General features: G+C 36.6%; 1 protein-coding gene across 1 annotated transcript; it reads right to left on the bottom strand.

The window, feature by feature from the left end:
- Nucleotides 1-5,205: 5,205 nt before the first annotated feature.
- Nucleotides 5,206-14,617, bottom strand: kcnk1b (potassium channel, subfamily K, member 1b). Its single transcript, XM_039656182.2, has 3 exons — nt 14,134-14,617; nt 10,272-10,667; nt 5,206-5,595 (listed from the first exon to the last, which is right to left on the bottom strand). Exons 1-3 carry the CDS (start codon nt 14,486-14,488, stop codon nt 5,333-5,335), a joined length of 1,014 nt encoding a protein of 337 aa, XP_039512116.2. The 5' UTR covers nt 14,489-14,617; the 3' UTR covers nt 5,206-5,332.
- Nucleotides 14,618-16,541: the final 1,924 nt, after the last annotated feature.

The following is a 16,541-nucleotide window of genomic DNA, read 5'->3' as shown; positions in this document are numbered from 1 at the left end:
GCTCGTTAACACTTAATTTCTAAGCAGCCAATCACATGGCGGCAACTCAGTGCATTTAGGCATGTAGACATGGTCAAGACAATCTCCTGCAGTTCAAACCGAGCATCAGTATGGGGGAAGAAAGGTGATTTGAGTGACTTTGAACGTGGCATGATTGTTGGTGCCAGAAGGGCTGGTCTGAGTATTTCAGAAACTGCTAATCTACTGGGATTTTCACGCACAACCATCTCTAGGGTTTACAGAGAATGGTCCGAAAAAGAAAAAACATCCAGTGAGCGGCAGTTCTGTGGGCGGAAATGCCTTGTTGATGCCAGAGGTCAGAGGAGAATGGCCAGACTGGTTCGAGCTGATAGAAGGGCATCAGTGACTCAAATAACCACCCGTTACAACCAAGGTGGGCAGAAGAGCATCTCTGAACGCACAGTACGTCGAACTTTGAGGCAGATGGGCTACAGCAGCAGAAGACCACACCGGGTGCCACTCCTTTCAGCTAAGAACAGGAAACTGAGGCTACAATTTGCACAAGCTCATCGAAATTGGACAATAGAAGATTGGAAAAACGTTGCCTGGTCTGATGAGTCTCGATTTCTGCTGCGACATTCGGATGGTAGGGTCAGAATTTGGCGTCTACAACATGAAAGTATGGATCCATCCTGCCTTGTATCAATGGTTCAGGCTGGTGGTGGTGGTGTCATGGTGTGGGGAATATTTTCTTGGCACTCTTTGGGCCCTTTGGTACCAATTGAGCATCGTTGCAACGCCACAGCCTACCTGAGTATTGTTGCTGACCATGTCCATCCCTTTATGACCACAATGTACCCAACTTCTGATGGCTACTTTCAGCAGGATAATGCGCCATGTCATAAAGCTGGAATCATCTCAGACTGGTTTCTTGAACATGACAATGAGTTCGCTGTACTCAAATGGCCTCCACAGTCACCAGATCTCAATCCAATAGAGCATCTTTGGGATGTGGTGGAACGGGAGATTCGCATCATGGATGTGCAGCCGACAAATCTGCGGCAACTGTGTGATGCCATCATGTCAATATGGACCAAACTCCCTGAGGAATGCTTCCAGCACCTTGTTGAATCTATGCCACAAAGAATTGAGGCAGTTCTGAAGGCAAAAGGGGGTCCAACCCGTTACTAGCATAGGGTACCTAATAAAGTGGCCGGTGAGTGTATATATGTGTGTGTGTGTGTATGTATATATGTATATAGAGGTTATAGGTTAAAAGCAGCTAAGTGCTATATCCTCAAGTCTAATTTTAACTTGGTTTTTCTCGATTGTTTACACACATTTTCTGGTACTTGAGACACAATGACCACAACATGTAACTCATTCACCAACCCCCTGAACCAATTCTGCTGAACTACAAGCACAATTCCTGCTTTACACTCAAATTGCAGTTCTAAAACACACGTTTTTCAAAACACTACACATAATTCTCTGCATTTGGCACAATTTTCATGCAGAAAAATCTCTTGTTTTCATGAGGAACACACTGCCATTCAAATATTCACACTGACTCGTCACATGGGCAAACACCCGTCACACAGTTTTACAATTAGTGATCAGAGCTTTAGCATAAAATACCAAAATCAAAGAGAGGATGCAGCATAGATATTTTTTTATTTCTTTTTTTACTATAACAGCATAAAAAATTCTGTTGTTTTGTATGTAAACCACTGTATGGGCAACTTTGTGTTGGTTGGGGTGTACAAAATGTGGGATCTATCTCCCATTGATTTTGTGGGAAAAATATAGTAAAATATATTTGTTACTGTGTATTTGTGTGTTCTGGGTATAAAAAACAATATTCTCAAATATTTTACAACACACTTATGTATGTAATGTCTGTAGTAAGTGTAACTGAACAAAAAAGGCCTAAGTCATTATGATGAATGGTGAAGTAGTGTTTTACATTGATCGTAGTGTTTTACATTGAGCACATCAGTGTTCAACTGGTTCTTCATATGATGGTTTGTGTGTGTCATTTGACTTCTAGTTAATCCTTGCTTGGCTTTTCTTTCTTTTTTTCATTCACAAAAAGCAATTTAAAGATGGCTTTCTATTTGTTACAAAAGTCTTAAATGTGTGTATATAGATATAGATACACATTGTATATTTAATGCAATCAATCAAAACAAACATGTTTTATTAATTGCATTGTTTAATGGCAAATGTTTCAATGAAAGCATCACTGATGCCAATACCACTATGATGTCTCCTGAAACTGATTTTTTTTTTTGTAACGATTCACAAACCCATTATAATAAATGCCACATTTACCTATGCCTGTGTTAATTTTGACAGCAGCACTAAAATATATATAATTTATGTTTCTGGTCATTTTGAACATTTAAAAGGATGGGTGATTACTTTTCCCTAAAAGAAAAAAATGTTTGCAAGGCTATTAATCCAGTCAGGATTTTTATTTATGGAAATGACAGCATATTCACCAGTATTTAACACGCATCTTAAACAGAGAACAAGACCGTATGCCCTTGTGCATTTCTAAATGTACTACTGATTCACCAATAAAAAACAAATCAATAACAAATACATACATGATTTTATGCTGCACTGATTCAATTTTAAGACACTGTAGCTGATCACCATGGGCAAATAAGCACAAAGCATCCAGGACTGACATCACAAAGCATTTCATTATTCACACAATAAATATATCACATCAGCACAGTCAAGTTCCCATGGCCTGAGCTCGGATTCAGCATGTTTATTAATATAAAAACAGCACTATCTGTAAATAATCCCTACAGTCAGACAAAACAGCTGTTAAAATGAGTCCTTAAGACATTCAGCTTTTATTATATCGTGATAAAAATGTCATGACATTCTACTGTGGTGATAGTGACAACACATCTGCTGTACACTGTGATCTTCCAACGGGACCTTAAACAGTAGTCATCAGATCAGTCTGTGCCTACAACAGTCATTCTCATTATACAAACACAAGCATTCTGTTGTAAACGACACTTCAAGCATGTTTCAAAAATAGAATTCATTCTTTTATGTTTATTAAATAGCCACAAAATTGTTTAGAATGCAAACTGAATGATCTAAGTTTTATACAGTCAATTAGTCGATAATACTTTACCAAACTTCAGAAATCCTCGATTTTCGTCAAACATTTTTGGTATGTAAAGACATTGTGCTGGATCTCAGTAGCTCAAGTCAAAGACACATGGAACCAGCCATTATTCGACCTTGGATTAAAAAATCCATGTAAACTGAGATTGACTTGCTCTATCAAGCGTCATAATATTGAGACCAAGGTAAAATCTCCCTTTCTTCACTGTATCAAGAAAAGAATACAGTATGGCATCTTTAAACTCTTCTTTAATGTAAATGTTACATTTTCAACTGTCATCTAAAACGTGGCATGACTCCCCTTTAAGCACACAAACAGTTTTTTGCACCTCTACACCGATTTATGCTACATTATATGCTGCATTATAGTGCATCATAGTCTTAACATTTTAATGCATTAGAGCAATGCAGCTTTACGAGATTGCAAGAATATTTTCGTTACCCACAAGTAGAAGATCATTTAAATCAGCAAACTCATGAGGTAAATCACGTGAGTCTGAAATAACACTTAACAGAGGATGGATGAGCAACTACTATGTTTGATGACCGGTCTCCATTCCAAGAATATATATTGAGCACTTACAACATATTTATGAAGATCTGAGAAGACAGTCTTCATTCGAAGTTTAGATCAGGGATTGCTTTACGATTTAGTCTATTTAAAAATATATATATATTTTTTTCAGGTGCAATACAAGTTAAAGGGATAGTTCACCCAAAAATGAAACTTCTGTCAGTATTTACTCACCCTCATGTTGTTCCAACCCCGAAAGACCTTCGTTCATCTTCACAACACAAATAAAGATATTTTTGATGAAATCTGAGAGCTGGATTACTCCTGCATACTAGTCCATAGGCTTCATGAGGAATTGAAACTTTCCGGCCTCAAAGTTATTAAACACATCGTTAAAATAGTCCAAGTGACTACAGTGGCTCAATCTTAACTTTATCAAACGACGAGAATACTTTTTGTGTGCAAAAACAAACAAAAATAACGACTTCAAATAAACTATTCACTTCCTTCTCTTTGCGCCTTTAGTCAGTTAGCGTAGTGGGATAGCGTAGAGCTACGTCACACGTAGGCTCACTATTGGCCGACGCTGGTCATGTGTGTGATGCGTGTGACGTACAACAACAGATCATACGCAATTACACTAGTTTAACTGACTAGAGGCACAAAGAGAAGGAAGCGAATAGTTGTAATAAAGTCGTTATTTTTGTTGTTTTTTGCGCACAAAAAGTGTTCTCGTCGTTTTATAAAGTTAAGATTGAGCCACCGTAGTCACTTGGACTATTTTAACTATGTCTTTAATAACTTTTTGAGGCCGGCAAGTTTCAATCCCTCAAGAAGCCTATGGACTAGTTTGGAGGAGTGATCCAGCTCTCAGATTATAAAATATATTGTAATTTGTGTTCCGAAGATGAACGAAGGTCTTACGGGGTTGGACCAACATGAGGGTGAGTAAATACTGACAGAATTTTCATTTTTGGGTGAACTATCCCTTTAAGCTATGTATGCACTAAAAATTGAGGCTACAATAAAGGTCTTACTTTTATAGTAAATGGGTCCAATGTTTAAAAATTTAAAGTGATAGTCCATCCAAAATTGATTCTGTCATTTACTCACCCTCATGTTGCATTTCTTTCTTCTGCTGAATACAACAATAGAGATTTCGAACAGTTTTGGTTCCCAATGGAAGAAAACAACTTTTTTTGTCCACAATGATAGTATATTTTATATAGTATTAATGTAGTATTTTAGTGTTCACGAATTGGCCCCATTCAAGTCCATTGTAAGTGCCTCACTGAAACCCACATTTTTGCTTTCTTAAAAAAAAATGTTTTTAGTGGTAATCAAGATTAAACCCCAAAATGCTGTCGGGGTTAATTCCACCATTTGGACAATCTCAATAGGCAAGTACATACTAGACTTTAGTGTATGCTTTTTAATCAAGTTCCTGGGTTTTTATGGGCTAGGCCTAATTGTGCTTACAATCATTTGCAGATATTCAGTAAGCACACTGAACGGTTTCATCACGTCAAGAAACAGGAAGCCAGATTGGCATCGTTTTTTAGAGGGCTGTTAAATACGCTGAATCTCAAGTGAAATATTCAAGTAATTTTCACAATTCTGTGGCCAGTCAGTCACTTGCGAGAACCCTCGGGTAAAGATGTCTTCCTCGATTGAAGGTTATGTTGATAGAAGCTAAAACATCTATTTGATCATGGGGTCGTCACCTCCCGGAGAGGTTAGGACAGGGAAGTCCACAAAGGGCTCGGTTTTATCTTCCTGGGGCGAGTTGATGGTACCGTCTGGCATGGAGGTGAAAGCCAGGTGGTCATGTTCCATGATGGCCAGGCGATCCTGGGGCTTCTCTTTCTTCAGGTAAAACATCTTCCTAAGCTGCTTCAACTGCTGCAGCTCACAGAAGGTCTCCAACACCACCAGCATGGCAATCAGACCGAGGAGGAGATACACTGTGGGGAGAGAGATGGAGAAATGAAGTAATGTAAAGTTTATATACTAACTTTTGAGTTTAATGGTGTGTTTCACCTCAAGCATTTCTCTGTCTACTCTACGTCTGTGTGTGTGTGTGTTTCTTGCTTCATTGTAGCTTGAAAAGAGTTTTATCTTTATTATTTTTTTATTAGTTAATATTTATTTATTAGTTAACCCAAAAACTAAAAATTCAGTCATTTACCCGTATGACTTTCGTTACAGCTACACATCTACCACTTTGACACTTCAAAAAGTTCATAAAGAGATCATCAAATTAATCCATATGAATTGAGAGGTTTAGGCCAAATTTTCTGAAGATACTTGATCGCTTTATGTGAGATTGAATTTAGGCTTTTATTCACATGATTGAAGCTCAACCAAAACTGCTTGTTGCGCAAGAACAAATCTCATTGGTTCTTGTAGAAGCTCAAACGTGCTGCGTAACACGAGAGAATGAACAGTTAAGAGAACATGCTTGAGCACCGTTTACCATAACTGATGTGTGAGTTGATGAACGTTTATATGTGAATGAAAGCCTAAATTCAATTTGATCATCAGATAAAGCAATCAAATATAAACCGCTCAATTCATGTGGATTAGTTTTACGATCTCTATAAACTTTTTGAAAGCTGTCTATGGTGGAAAAGAAAGCTTTCAGATTTCTTAAAAAAAGATCTTCATTTGTGGTTTGAAAGCACATGAGGGTGAGTAATTAATGACAGAATTTGGGATTTTTAGGTGAACTAACCCTTTAAATCTACACTGTGTGATTTTTACCCCCATCTAGCGGTGAAAAGGTATATGACCATCCAGTGAATATTAGTTTCTGTTCCTCTCAATTCCGATGTCGTTTTAACTCCTACGGTGGCCAATGTAGTCCAAGATTAACATGGCTTCCAGTTCGACCTCGTCCATGAGTCCATGAACTCAAACGTAAACGCGAAAGGCGAAGCTTGAATTAACCGATATGTCTCACTTTGGCTAATGTACTTTCAAGATGGAGGGGCAACGGTGGCGACCGACATCAGAACCCCTTACCCGTATGTATTTTCAATGCCATATTATATACTCACGAGAATACTTTATTACTTGAACGAAGTAAATATACATTAATGAGCACATATATTTTTGAAAGAACTAAGTGTTTTTAGCTAAAAAATAAACTAAAAGAGTTACACAGTGTAGCTTTAAGTAATCCATATAATGCCCATTCTCAAAATCTGATTTTTGATGGTTAGGCCTAAAGTTAAGCCCTGATCTAAATTTCTTCATAAAGAATACATCACATTACAAAATGCTAAATAAAATAGGTTGTTTTAACTTTAAAGGAAATGTGTTTATATGCCAACTCAAGGATCATGAATAAAATGCTTTTAGACTGCAGAGAGTCAGAGCAAAAGAACTATGAGACTTCAAGCCAACTCCGCATGTGTGGGCCTCACAAATGCCATATCCTCCTCCACAATTACGCTACAACAGCAAATGTGGACCTTTCTCACCGACTCCCACATACAGAATAGAAGGATGGGGCCATCTGCATCAACTAAACCCACATAAGTACACAAGCCATGTGGGATTTTCATGCAATTTTTTTTTTTTTTTTAAATGAGAGCTGTACTGCTTCATAAGTAATACAAACACTAGATGGAGCAGTAGAGCGGCAGTGGACGAACTATTTGAACCCTTAAATCACATGCACTTCCTTTTTACCTTCCATCTGTTCCTATGACAACAGGCCAGACTTACACATGAACATATTTATATATACAAAAGGAAGTAAGCAGAGTATTTTTACTTGCATATCATGCAGTTTCATTAACGAGAAGAGGAACTGAATCGACAAGTGTTTATTCAATAAAATATAATGGGCCTGGCCAATAAATTCGACCACAATGTTAACATTTTAGTAACCAAAAACTACAACTAGAACATAAAATCAGTTTACACTACAAAAATACCACAGAACATGCTTACGTTTGACATTTGTTATTCAAGTCAGTATTTCTGAGAGTTTTTTTTTTTTATGCAAACATTCTTAATACATAAATATTTCTACTAAGAGGCAGCTTGAATCTGATTGGGTGACAAATGTTTTAAGGTGTGCAATTGTTTTCAGGGAAATGCAAAGCTAAGTTACAGTTCCTTACAACAGACTACAGCAGAAGAACCAAAACCCACAATGACACTAACCAGAAAATAAATATAGGGGAGACCGGGGATGGTTGCAACACAGGTCAGTTGTAACAATTCCAATCTGACCAATCAGGAACTAGTTACAAATCCCCTGATTCACTTCGCACATGCTCAGTTTAGTCCTTATTCCACATGTAATAAAATAGAGCCCTGTGGCAAACACAGCAGATGTTAAGAGTGCAAAAAACAATTTTGAGGTATGAAAGTAACTTTTTTCCTTTATAGTTTTATCTGCTTTATAGTTAAACTCATCAAATTTAAATGATGTTAATTGTGTGTCTGTGTAGATATTTTTCATGCAAGTTGTTAGTGCTAATATTTTGCCTGTTAGCTGTAAGGTGAGCTAGTTCATGGCTACATGACTCTGGGTTAGTTGTAACAACAATGAAATGTTACAATAACACCTTACACACGTCACACGTTCAATTTAAATTTTATTATGGCCAATACTATGACTGAGAGTAACAAACAAGCTTACACACAAACAATATTTTGTGTTCAAGTTAAATTTATAGTGGTCAATTGCTATGACTAAGAGTGACACACACACACACACACACACACACACAGACAGTTTTTTTTTTTTTTTCAGTCAAAATCCTTATTTCATTATGTTACATATCAACCCAGCCAGGGTATGTTACAACTAACCCAGACTATGGGGTGAATTGTAACATTTCACTCTTCGTGTTTGGAACTAAAACATGTATTTTCTGTTTGTGTTGCAAATATAAAAGTTATGTCATTTGATAGCAGACACGTGTATCTAGTTTGAATCACATTTTTTTTTAACACACTGGCTTAAAAGTACTCCAAGATATAGACAGAAAGGTCAAAAATGTTACAACCATCCCGGTCTCCCCTAGTAAACAACAGGATAAAAACAATTAATTTCCATGTTTTTTTGCCACAAAAAATGATCTTGAAATAGGCTACATCATTGGAACAATGTTTTGAGGTGTGGCAACCATATTAGACCGTTGATTTATTGAAAAATAATGCACACCCGAGCTTTGACTGAAAGTTTAAATCCTCAATCTTTTGCATTCTGACAAAAATTCAAGTGTTTCCATTACCCTTTAAACTGTGCAAATTCAAATTGGGCCCAATGGAAACGCTTCAATTTCACAAAAACTCCCATATATCGCACGCGTGAGGTATTTTTTTAGGCAATTTAAAAAAGGAATATTTCACAAAACTGCAATAGAAACTTTTTTCGCATTTCCAGATCATGGCGCCTACATAAAAGTTGATCATTCTTTAAAGATGACGTGGTATGTTTGGACAGAAGACGAGACAGAGTTCTTATTAAAATCATAAAGGATAAAAAATTACGGTAATACTGGATTCTAAAAAACAAAGAAATACCACAATTAATCAAGACCTTGAAGCAGATATGAGGGAGAAACACCCAGAAACACCTCATTCGTGGCTCTTCTAAGTAGAAGGGGCTTTTGTTGCCATTAATGCATGGATAACATGCCTAGTTTAGTCACATAACATCGGTTAATGGAAACGCCATCTTTTCTCAATAGTTTTTTATCGACATTTAGAAAATATCGCAGAAGTTTTGCGCAAATCTGTAATGAAAATGTGGCTGCATCAACTGGGATTTTCTGAATTTTCAAAAAATAAACGAATAAAACCAAATAAACTGTAAATTTAGCATGTATAGGGACATGTATAGTCTCGTTATTTCTGTTACAAATAATCACATTACCAAATAAGTAGGCTTAATGGGATAAAAGTTTATATTAAAGTTTGAATATAAACACTGATGTCTATGGAAGTGACCAAAATAGAGCAAATCACCTTTTGAAAATAACTTGACACTTCAAATAACGATTGTATCGATTACATTATTACACCAGTAGTTGGTGACAAGTGACTGTTAAAAAATATATTTGTCATTGAATCATTCATTTAAGAGATTTGTTCAAAAACGTTGATTCATCCAGGAATACAACAAGTGAAGTATTTATGAGCGAGTCATTGAATCATTCACTCAAACAACAACAACAAAAAACCCCAAACATTTGGATTATTTCAACGTTTTAAATAGACTGTAGAAATTAATTAATTTTGTCAAAACTTCATGTAAATTTTATGTTATTTTATTTAGTTATCTGTTCAAAATCTAGGGCTGTCAAACGATTAATCACGATTAATCGCATCCAAAATAAAAGTTTGTGTTTACATAATGAAAATATGAAATACACATGAAAATATTTCTTAAATATATACAAGCATGTGTATGTATTTATATATATAAAATAATTATACACAGTGCACCCACATATATAATGTAAACACAAACTTTTATTTTGGATGCGATTAATCGCGATAAATCGTTTGACAGTCCTATCAGAATCGTGATTCTCTGTTTGAAGCAAAAAAAAATTGTGATTCTCAATTCATCCAGAATCGTGCAGCTCTGAGCCAAAACAAAACAAACACCTACCAGTAATGCCCAGCTTGTAGAGCTCACGAAACTTCTGGTTGAAGGCCTCTCCAGGCACATAGTCACCCAGACCGATGGTGGAGAGAGAGATAAAGCAGAAGTAGAAGGATTCCAGAAAGTTCCAGTTCTCTTCTAGGTCGGAGAAGATGGCCGCAGGGATGAGGAAGAAACAGGACACAGCCACGACAGCCAGCACGGTTGCATGTACGAGGGCCACCAGGGGTTTAGACAGACCCCAGCGCGTATGCACGTACATAACGGGCCGCCATGTGCTATAGACCATAATCCTTTGCACCACAGCCGTTAGGAAGAGGAGGGTGAAAGGGATGCCAATCACAGAGTAAATGATGCAGAAAGCCTTCCCACCATCAGAGAGAGGAGCAGTGTGACCATATCCTGTGAATTATAAGGTGGAAATTACACATTAAACATTCCCATTTTCCTTCCGGACACTAGCATATACCCATGGATTAGCACACTCTATTCCTTAGCACTGAAAACAAAACCATACTGTCTCACAGCCATTGCCAGACACAGATTAACACGTTAAGTCCCATCCTGGATTATCAACGAATGAATTATTCAGTCAGGCAATGTAATTTCATTTCTGTGTGTCTGTCCCTGAAATAAACAGATTATACTGCTCTCATTTCTGCCCTCAGCAGTTTGATGCCTCCCTAGAGCTCACAACTAATGGACAATCTCACATTATGGGCATCAACAATCAGGTTAGTTTGCAGGGTCTCTATACTGTAAATGCCTCGCGCCTCTGACACAACTGCGCTAGAAGGATTTGCGCTACAGAGAAAAGTCAATTCATACGGAAGCAAGGACATACATTTGAAAAAGAAATGACCAAAGAACAATATCTAGTGATTCTAGTGAGTAAGTTTATGCCCAAACTCTTGAACTCTGTCATGGAAACCATCTATAATCAATTAAAAAGGAATTTATACCTAAGATTTTACGCTGTATTGGACCAGCGGTTTGGAAATAGATGGATGATTTATCTTGTGTTCATCTTCTGGTCAGACGCGGAAATTCAAATACATCATGCGTGCGACTCTCACAGTCCATTCTGGGGAGCATGATGTCTTTTATGCCAAATCAGGTAAAAAAAAAACGTGTTTTCTTCTTATTCCGCTCTCTATCAAACTGTGTTGTTCAAACTTCCTTTTTTCGATAAAAAGAAAGAAGATTTGAAACTATATTTTGTGCAACATGCATACAGGTAAAGGGGAACTAGATATTAACTGTCTGTGTTAATGATAAAATGGTTGAAAAACTTTTTTCCTGGTAAATCATGACAGTGCTTTTCCTGATACAACCCCATATCCAGATTTTGTAAAATGCAATAAATCAATAAAATCAAGAATATGTGATTTGTTAATTCTCTTGAACCTTTATTTAACTGACAAAATTACAAAGAAAAGATTTCCAATGTTTTCACTCATCAACTTAATTGTATTTTGATTTTGATGGCTGCAACACACTCCAAAAAGTTGGGAAAAACTAAATCCTTTTAATTGAATTTTTACTCAATCTTGCCAGATACGAGACTGCTGCTCAACCGTCCATGGACGTCGTCTGATTCTCCTTTCTATGATGGGACATACATTTTCATTAGAGACAGATCTGGACTTCGCAGCCAGTCAAGCACTGTACAGTGTAGTGTCAAACAAGTGCAAAATGAGTACAGGACAGGTGTCTTGCTTCCCAGAAAAGATCTCTTCTTGATGGTTATTTCTATGAGCACATGTCTTTGTACAATCTTTCACACATTTTCAAGTCACTCATACCGCTTGCACTGATCCACCCCCATAACATGACAGATGTCTGTGACAGATTTCTGCACAGAATTGATGTATTTCTTCTTGCGCAACAGTGATTCAAGTTGTATTTCTTGATGCACCAGTATACTTTGTTAAGGGACAAAATAGCCTACTCCAGAGCCCACGTGGCCATTTTTAACACAGTACAGCATGTTTGGTTTCTCATGCAATGACATCTGAGGGCTCAAAGGTCACGCACATTTCCTGCCTTGCCCCAACATTGACTGAGACTTCTCTGGATATCTTGAATCTTTTCATAAAATTATGTATGGTAGATAGATAGTGAAAGACACAAATTCTTTGCAATCTGACACTGAGAAATGTGACTTGGATTGTTTGGTAATTCTCTTTGGAACAAAGAGAATTGCCAATTTGGAATTTGGAACAAAGTGGTCATGACCCATTTTTGCTTGCAAAGACTGAGATGCTCCTTTTATACCACTAACCCTCATTTATTACCAATTTACATGCCTTTGTGGATGGTTTAAAATGGTTTAACTAACTTTTCTGGAAATGGGGTTTAATAAGCTAGTTCACACTTCCTCAAAAAATCCTAACAAACACCAAATTCCAGTGGTAATTGGGCTTTATGAATCCATGTGTTAACCTGGTGCTGTTTTCTAGAGCAGTGCTTATCAACTTATCAACATAATCAAAATTTGCTAAAAAAAAAAAAAACTGTTTTACACACTATACTGCATGCCTTACCCTCTGAGTTCAGACATTTTAGTAAATAAATGGCCTTTTAGTATAATTATAAATATTGTCTTTTTGCTATGAAATCTTGATTTCGTAATAACTTTAATATTTCTTTTTTTATTAATAAGATGAGCATTTACTGGACTGAAGCAACTTAAGTTTAATTGATTATCCATACTTTTGTTGTTGTTGTAAAAAATAATGTTAAAATGTATCAAAAATTAATTATACAACAGGCATTTGAGAAATGTTTATTCATTGTATTTCACTGCATGATTTTTATGATTTGTTTCCCGATATTTACATGCAGACTTGATTTTCATTACAAACTCAAAAAAATCATATTCCATTTTAGCCATCTGCACCAAGTTGCATATTCTTGCTCACACTGTAAAAAAGTATTGTTGGTTTAACTTAAAAAATTAAGTAACCTGATTGCCTTAAATTTTTAAGTTGATTGAACTGGAAATAGTGAGTTAATGCAATGAAGGAGATCATCAGAAACTTAAAATACCAAGTTATCTGAACTAAATAAATTATTTAAGTTGATTTGACAAAAGAAAAAATGGTGTGATAACAAATCTTGAAAATATTTTTTACAATGCAATAATGAATCATTTTATTCATGATATATTCAATAATTATTTAATATGTCAGTTAAAGAAGATGGTCTTTCATGTTATACTGGATTGAGTTGTACATGCTGAGTCTTGTTATGAATGGCGAGTTTCATAATGATAGAAGAGGGGTATCGTTTTAACTTAAAGTTTTCTTATGTCTGGGAAACACTTCTATAGAACAGAAACTAAAACTCGTTATCTGCATGTCTGAGCTTCCTCTTCTCTGTATGTGATCATGCAGGACCATATCTCTAGGCCTTAATAATTCACAACCTGGAGAAGACCAAATTATAGAGATCTTCTATAAAGTTGTTGTCCGTTCATGCCTGTTTGAGAATTGGATACCTGCCTAAGGTAACATTTCTGCGTACCTGCCTTAGGTGTTAAATGACAGACCTGAGAGTCTCGAAAGGGAACAAAGAAAATGGAGAAAAACAAGAAGGCTACAAAAGAACATTATCATGTTTTTATCAGAAGTGGGTTAAACTTATTGGAAAAAGAGTCGAAAAGGACAAATGAGAAGACTGTATTGTGTGTTGTTGTTGATATTGATGCCTTGCTGAAGCCTTAAAGATAAATATAGGTAATTGCAAATAGAATCATCAAATGGTGCACCATTAAAAATCATGAATTACAACGGATATTAAGAGTATCAGGGTCCAGGGATGATGTCATGCAGTCATATAACTTTATGATTCGCATTGCTCTCACCTGTGGTTGATAAGACAGTGCTTGCAAAAAACAAAGACGACGTGAAGTCCCAGTTCCAACTGGCCGATGCGTTGTTGAGAATAGACACCCCGTAGTTGCTGGCCTCCAACGCTTTGGACAGAAACCTCTCCAGGCGCTCCTCGGACAGACATTCGTGCTCCTTGAGGAACTGTCGTTTGATCTCTCTGAGCTGCTGGCGCAGGACGTCTTCATACGGCAGCTCCACAGAGGAGAACACCACCGCACCGAATATGAGATATAGAATATAGCCGAGCACCAGAAACAGAAAATACCATGCCGATTTGTTGCTCTGTATCAAGCGCACACACGAATTACCGGCGAGGGATTGGAGCATCTTTAGTTTTCCTATTTGATCCGATGTTGATGAGGTCGCGCTCGCGTGGTTTAGATGCGTTTAATGCCCTTGTTTAAACGAGTGGCTCCGAATGCAGCCCGAGGAAGATCGAGCTCAGCTCGTATCGGGGACGTGACGTCACTGACTCTCGCCCACCAGGTAACACATCAAGAGAGGAAAGAGCATCGATGCAGTTGACTGTCTGTGCCGAGTTAAACATCCTCCGACTTTCATCATTGTTGCAATCTCAGGCACAGGATGTGGTAACACTAACAAGCATTAATTCATGCTTAATGTGTAACTAATGATTGTTTGAGCTATTAATTTACCACATTATGAACTAGGCTAATTAAGAGTCTGTATATGAATTGTTATTAATTAAATATGTAATTGTGGATTCATTCCATAATAACTAATTTTTTAACTAATGAGCCAAAGCCTTATATCTATTTCAACTTCCAGATAATATGAAAGGTACACTAATATGCATTAATACATGATTAATTACTTCATTGTTATTGCAAATTCATGTGCAAATTACTACAATTACTAAATGAAAGGTTAATAATGATCTGCCTCAACAAGTAAAGTCATAACATAATGATACCTTTGCAAATCATTAGCTAATGATTAATTAAAGCAGACAACTGGAAGTTGAAGTGCATAGGTTTTTTTTTTTTACTTTCACAGAATAAGTTTTTTTTTTTACTTTCACAGAACCATGTAGGCTATACCTCTCGTTTTACCATTCAGTCTAAACTTTAACCCTGTCTGGTAATAAAGATAAGTTTACTGATAAAGACAATCTAAACTTTGACAAGTTACACAATACGGCCCATATTTTCTACACATGACAGTTTCATTCTTTGATATGGCCTTGTTTCTTGAATATGATGCAGACACATGCGGCCGACTGTTTCCAAGGTAACAGTGTGAAGTTGGTGAGGTAGTGAAATCTGGGCTCTTAGGCCAGTTGGGAATTCATTCACCACTTTTAGACACACTTTCTCACATAGGGGTGGACACAATAATTTTGAAATGCCTTGAAATTAATGACAAAACTTTCAGAAGAGCATCAATACATTGATTTTAAGCTGCTAAATGGCACAGCATGATGACTTCAAGGTAGATTCTTTTGGACTCATTCTTAACAAAAACTTGAGCTTTGTTTCAAATCTGTTTTTCAGAAGCCATTTGTTTAAAAGAGATAACTTGCGTAGGACTGCAAAGCCAGAGAAACGCAGTACTTTCCTGTAACATATCTGGTCTTTCACTTCTTTATACAGTGGAACTTAGTCTTAAAGTTGGCAGGACTTTAAACCCTGAACAAAAGCAAATATGCCTGCTGTGACTTTTTAATATGACTTTTTATATCATCTTGCCAGGCTGTTGAAACTCTAAAAATAGAGGCTTTTCTGTGCGATAGTTTGTTATTTCAGGATTCTGTATTGGGAATTTAAACCTCTGAGCAGTAACAGGAGGTGGATTGCGAAGTCTTTCTTTTACTGATGGTACAATAGGTAGCCTACACATTACCATTTTGCACAAAGCAGGATTGGATCTGTGTGGTGCCATCATAGACTGAAGAGGACTCATAGTATTCAGTAAAAATAGGTGTTATAGTGATATTAAACGTCTGGACTGGAACAGTGTGTCTTGTCAATAAAGTAGAAATATCTACTTCAAGCAACGTGTATGTAACAGTGTAAAATATTAGCACAGAAAATGGCGCCACTTAGTGGAAAAACTTGATACAAGACACAAAGACAAAAATTGTTCTCTCAAAATGCTTGCCGTAAGACTTTCTAGAAAGAAAAATGCAATGTTGTATTTACACTATCTGGCTATGTGAACTGTTTTAATCAATGATGGATTCGCAATATATTTTACTTTGGTTAAACAGGTTTTTTCCCCCGACCAATTTTGAACTCAAAGCGACACGTATAGTCTTTGATGAACTGGTCTGAAATTTTATAGGGATTATTTATGCACGCTTTAATGGGTAAATCTAATTGACTAACAAGGTTGCAATTATTATTGAATTACCAAAGAC

Source organism: Pimephales promelas, chromosome 11 (assembly GCF_988280905.1).
Source record: "Pimephales promelas chromosome 11, fPimPro1.hap1.1, whole genome shotgun sequence".
Lineage (NCBI taxonomy): Eukaryota > Metazoa > Chordata > Actinopteri > Cypriniformes > Leuciscidae > Pimephales > Pimephales promelas.
Note: the sequence above shows the minus strand (reverse complement) of the source record. Positions and strands in the feature narration are given on the sequence as shown.

Coding starts and splice junctions, on each gene's coding strand:
- kcnk1b (XM_039656182.2), bottom strand. CDS start 14,488: ATGCTCCAATCCCTCGCCGGTAATTCGTGTGTGCGCTTGATACAGAGC. Junction 10,668..14,133: donor CACTGTCTTATCAACCACAG/GTGAGAGCAATG, acceptor TATAATTCACAG/GATATGGTCACACTGCTCCT. Junction 5,596..10,271: donor CTACAAGCTGGGCATTACTG/GTAGGTGTTTGT, acceptor CTCTCCCCACAG/TGTATCTCCTCCTCGGTCTG.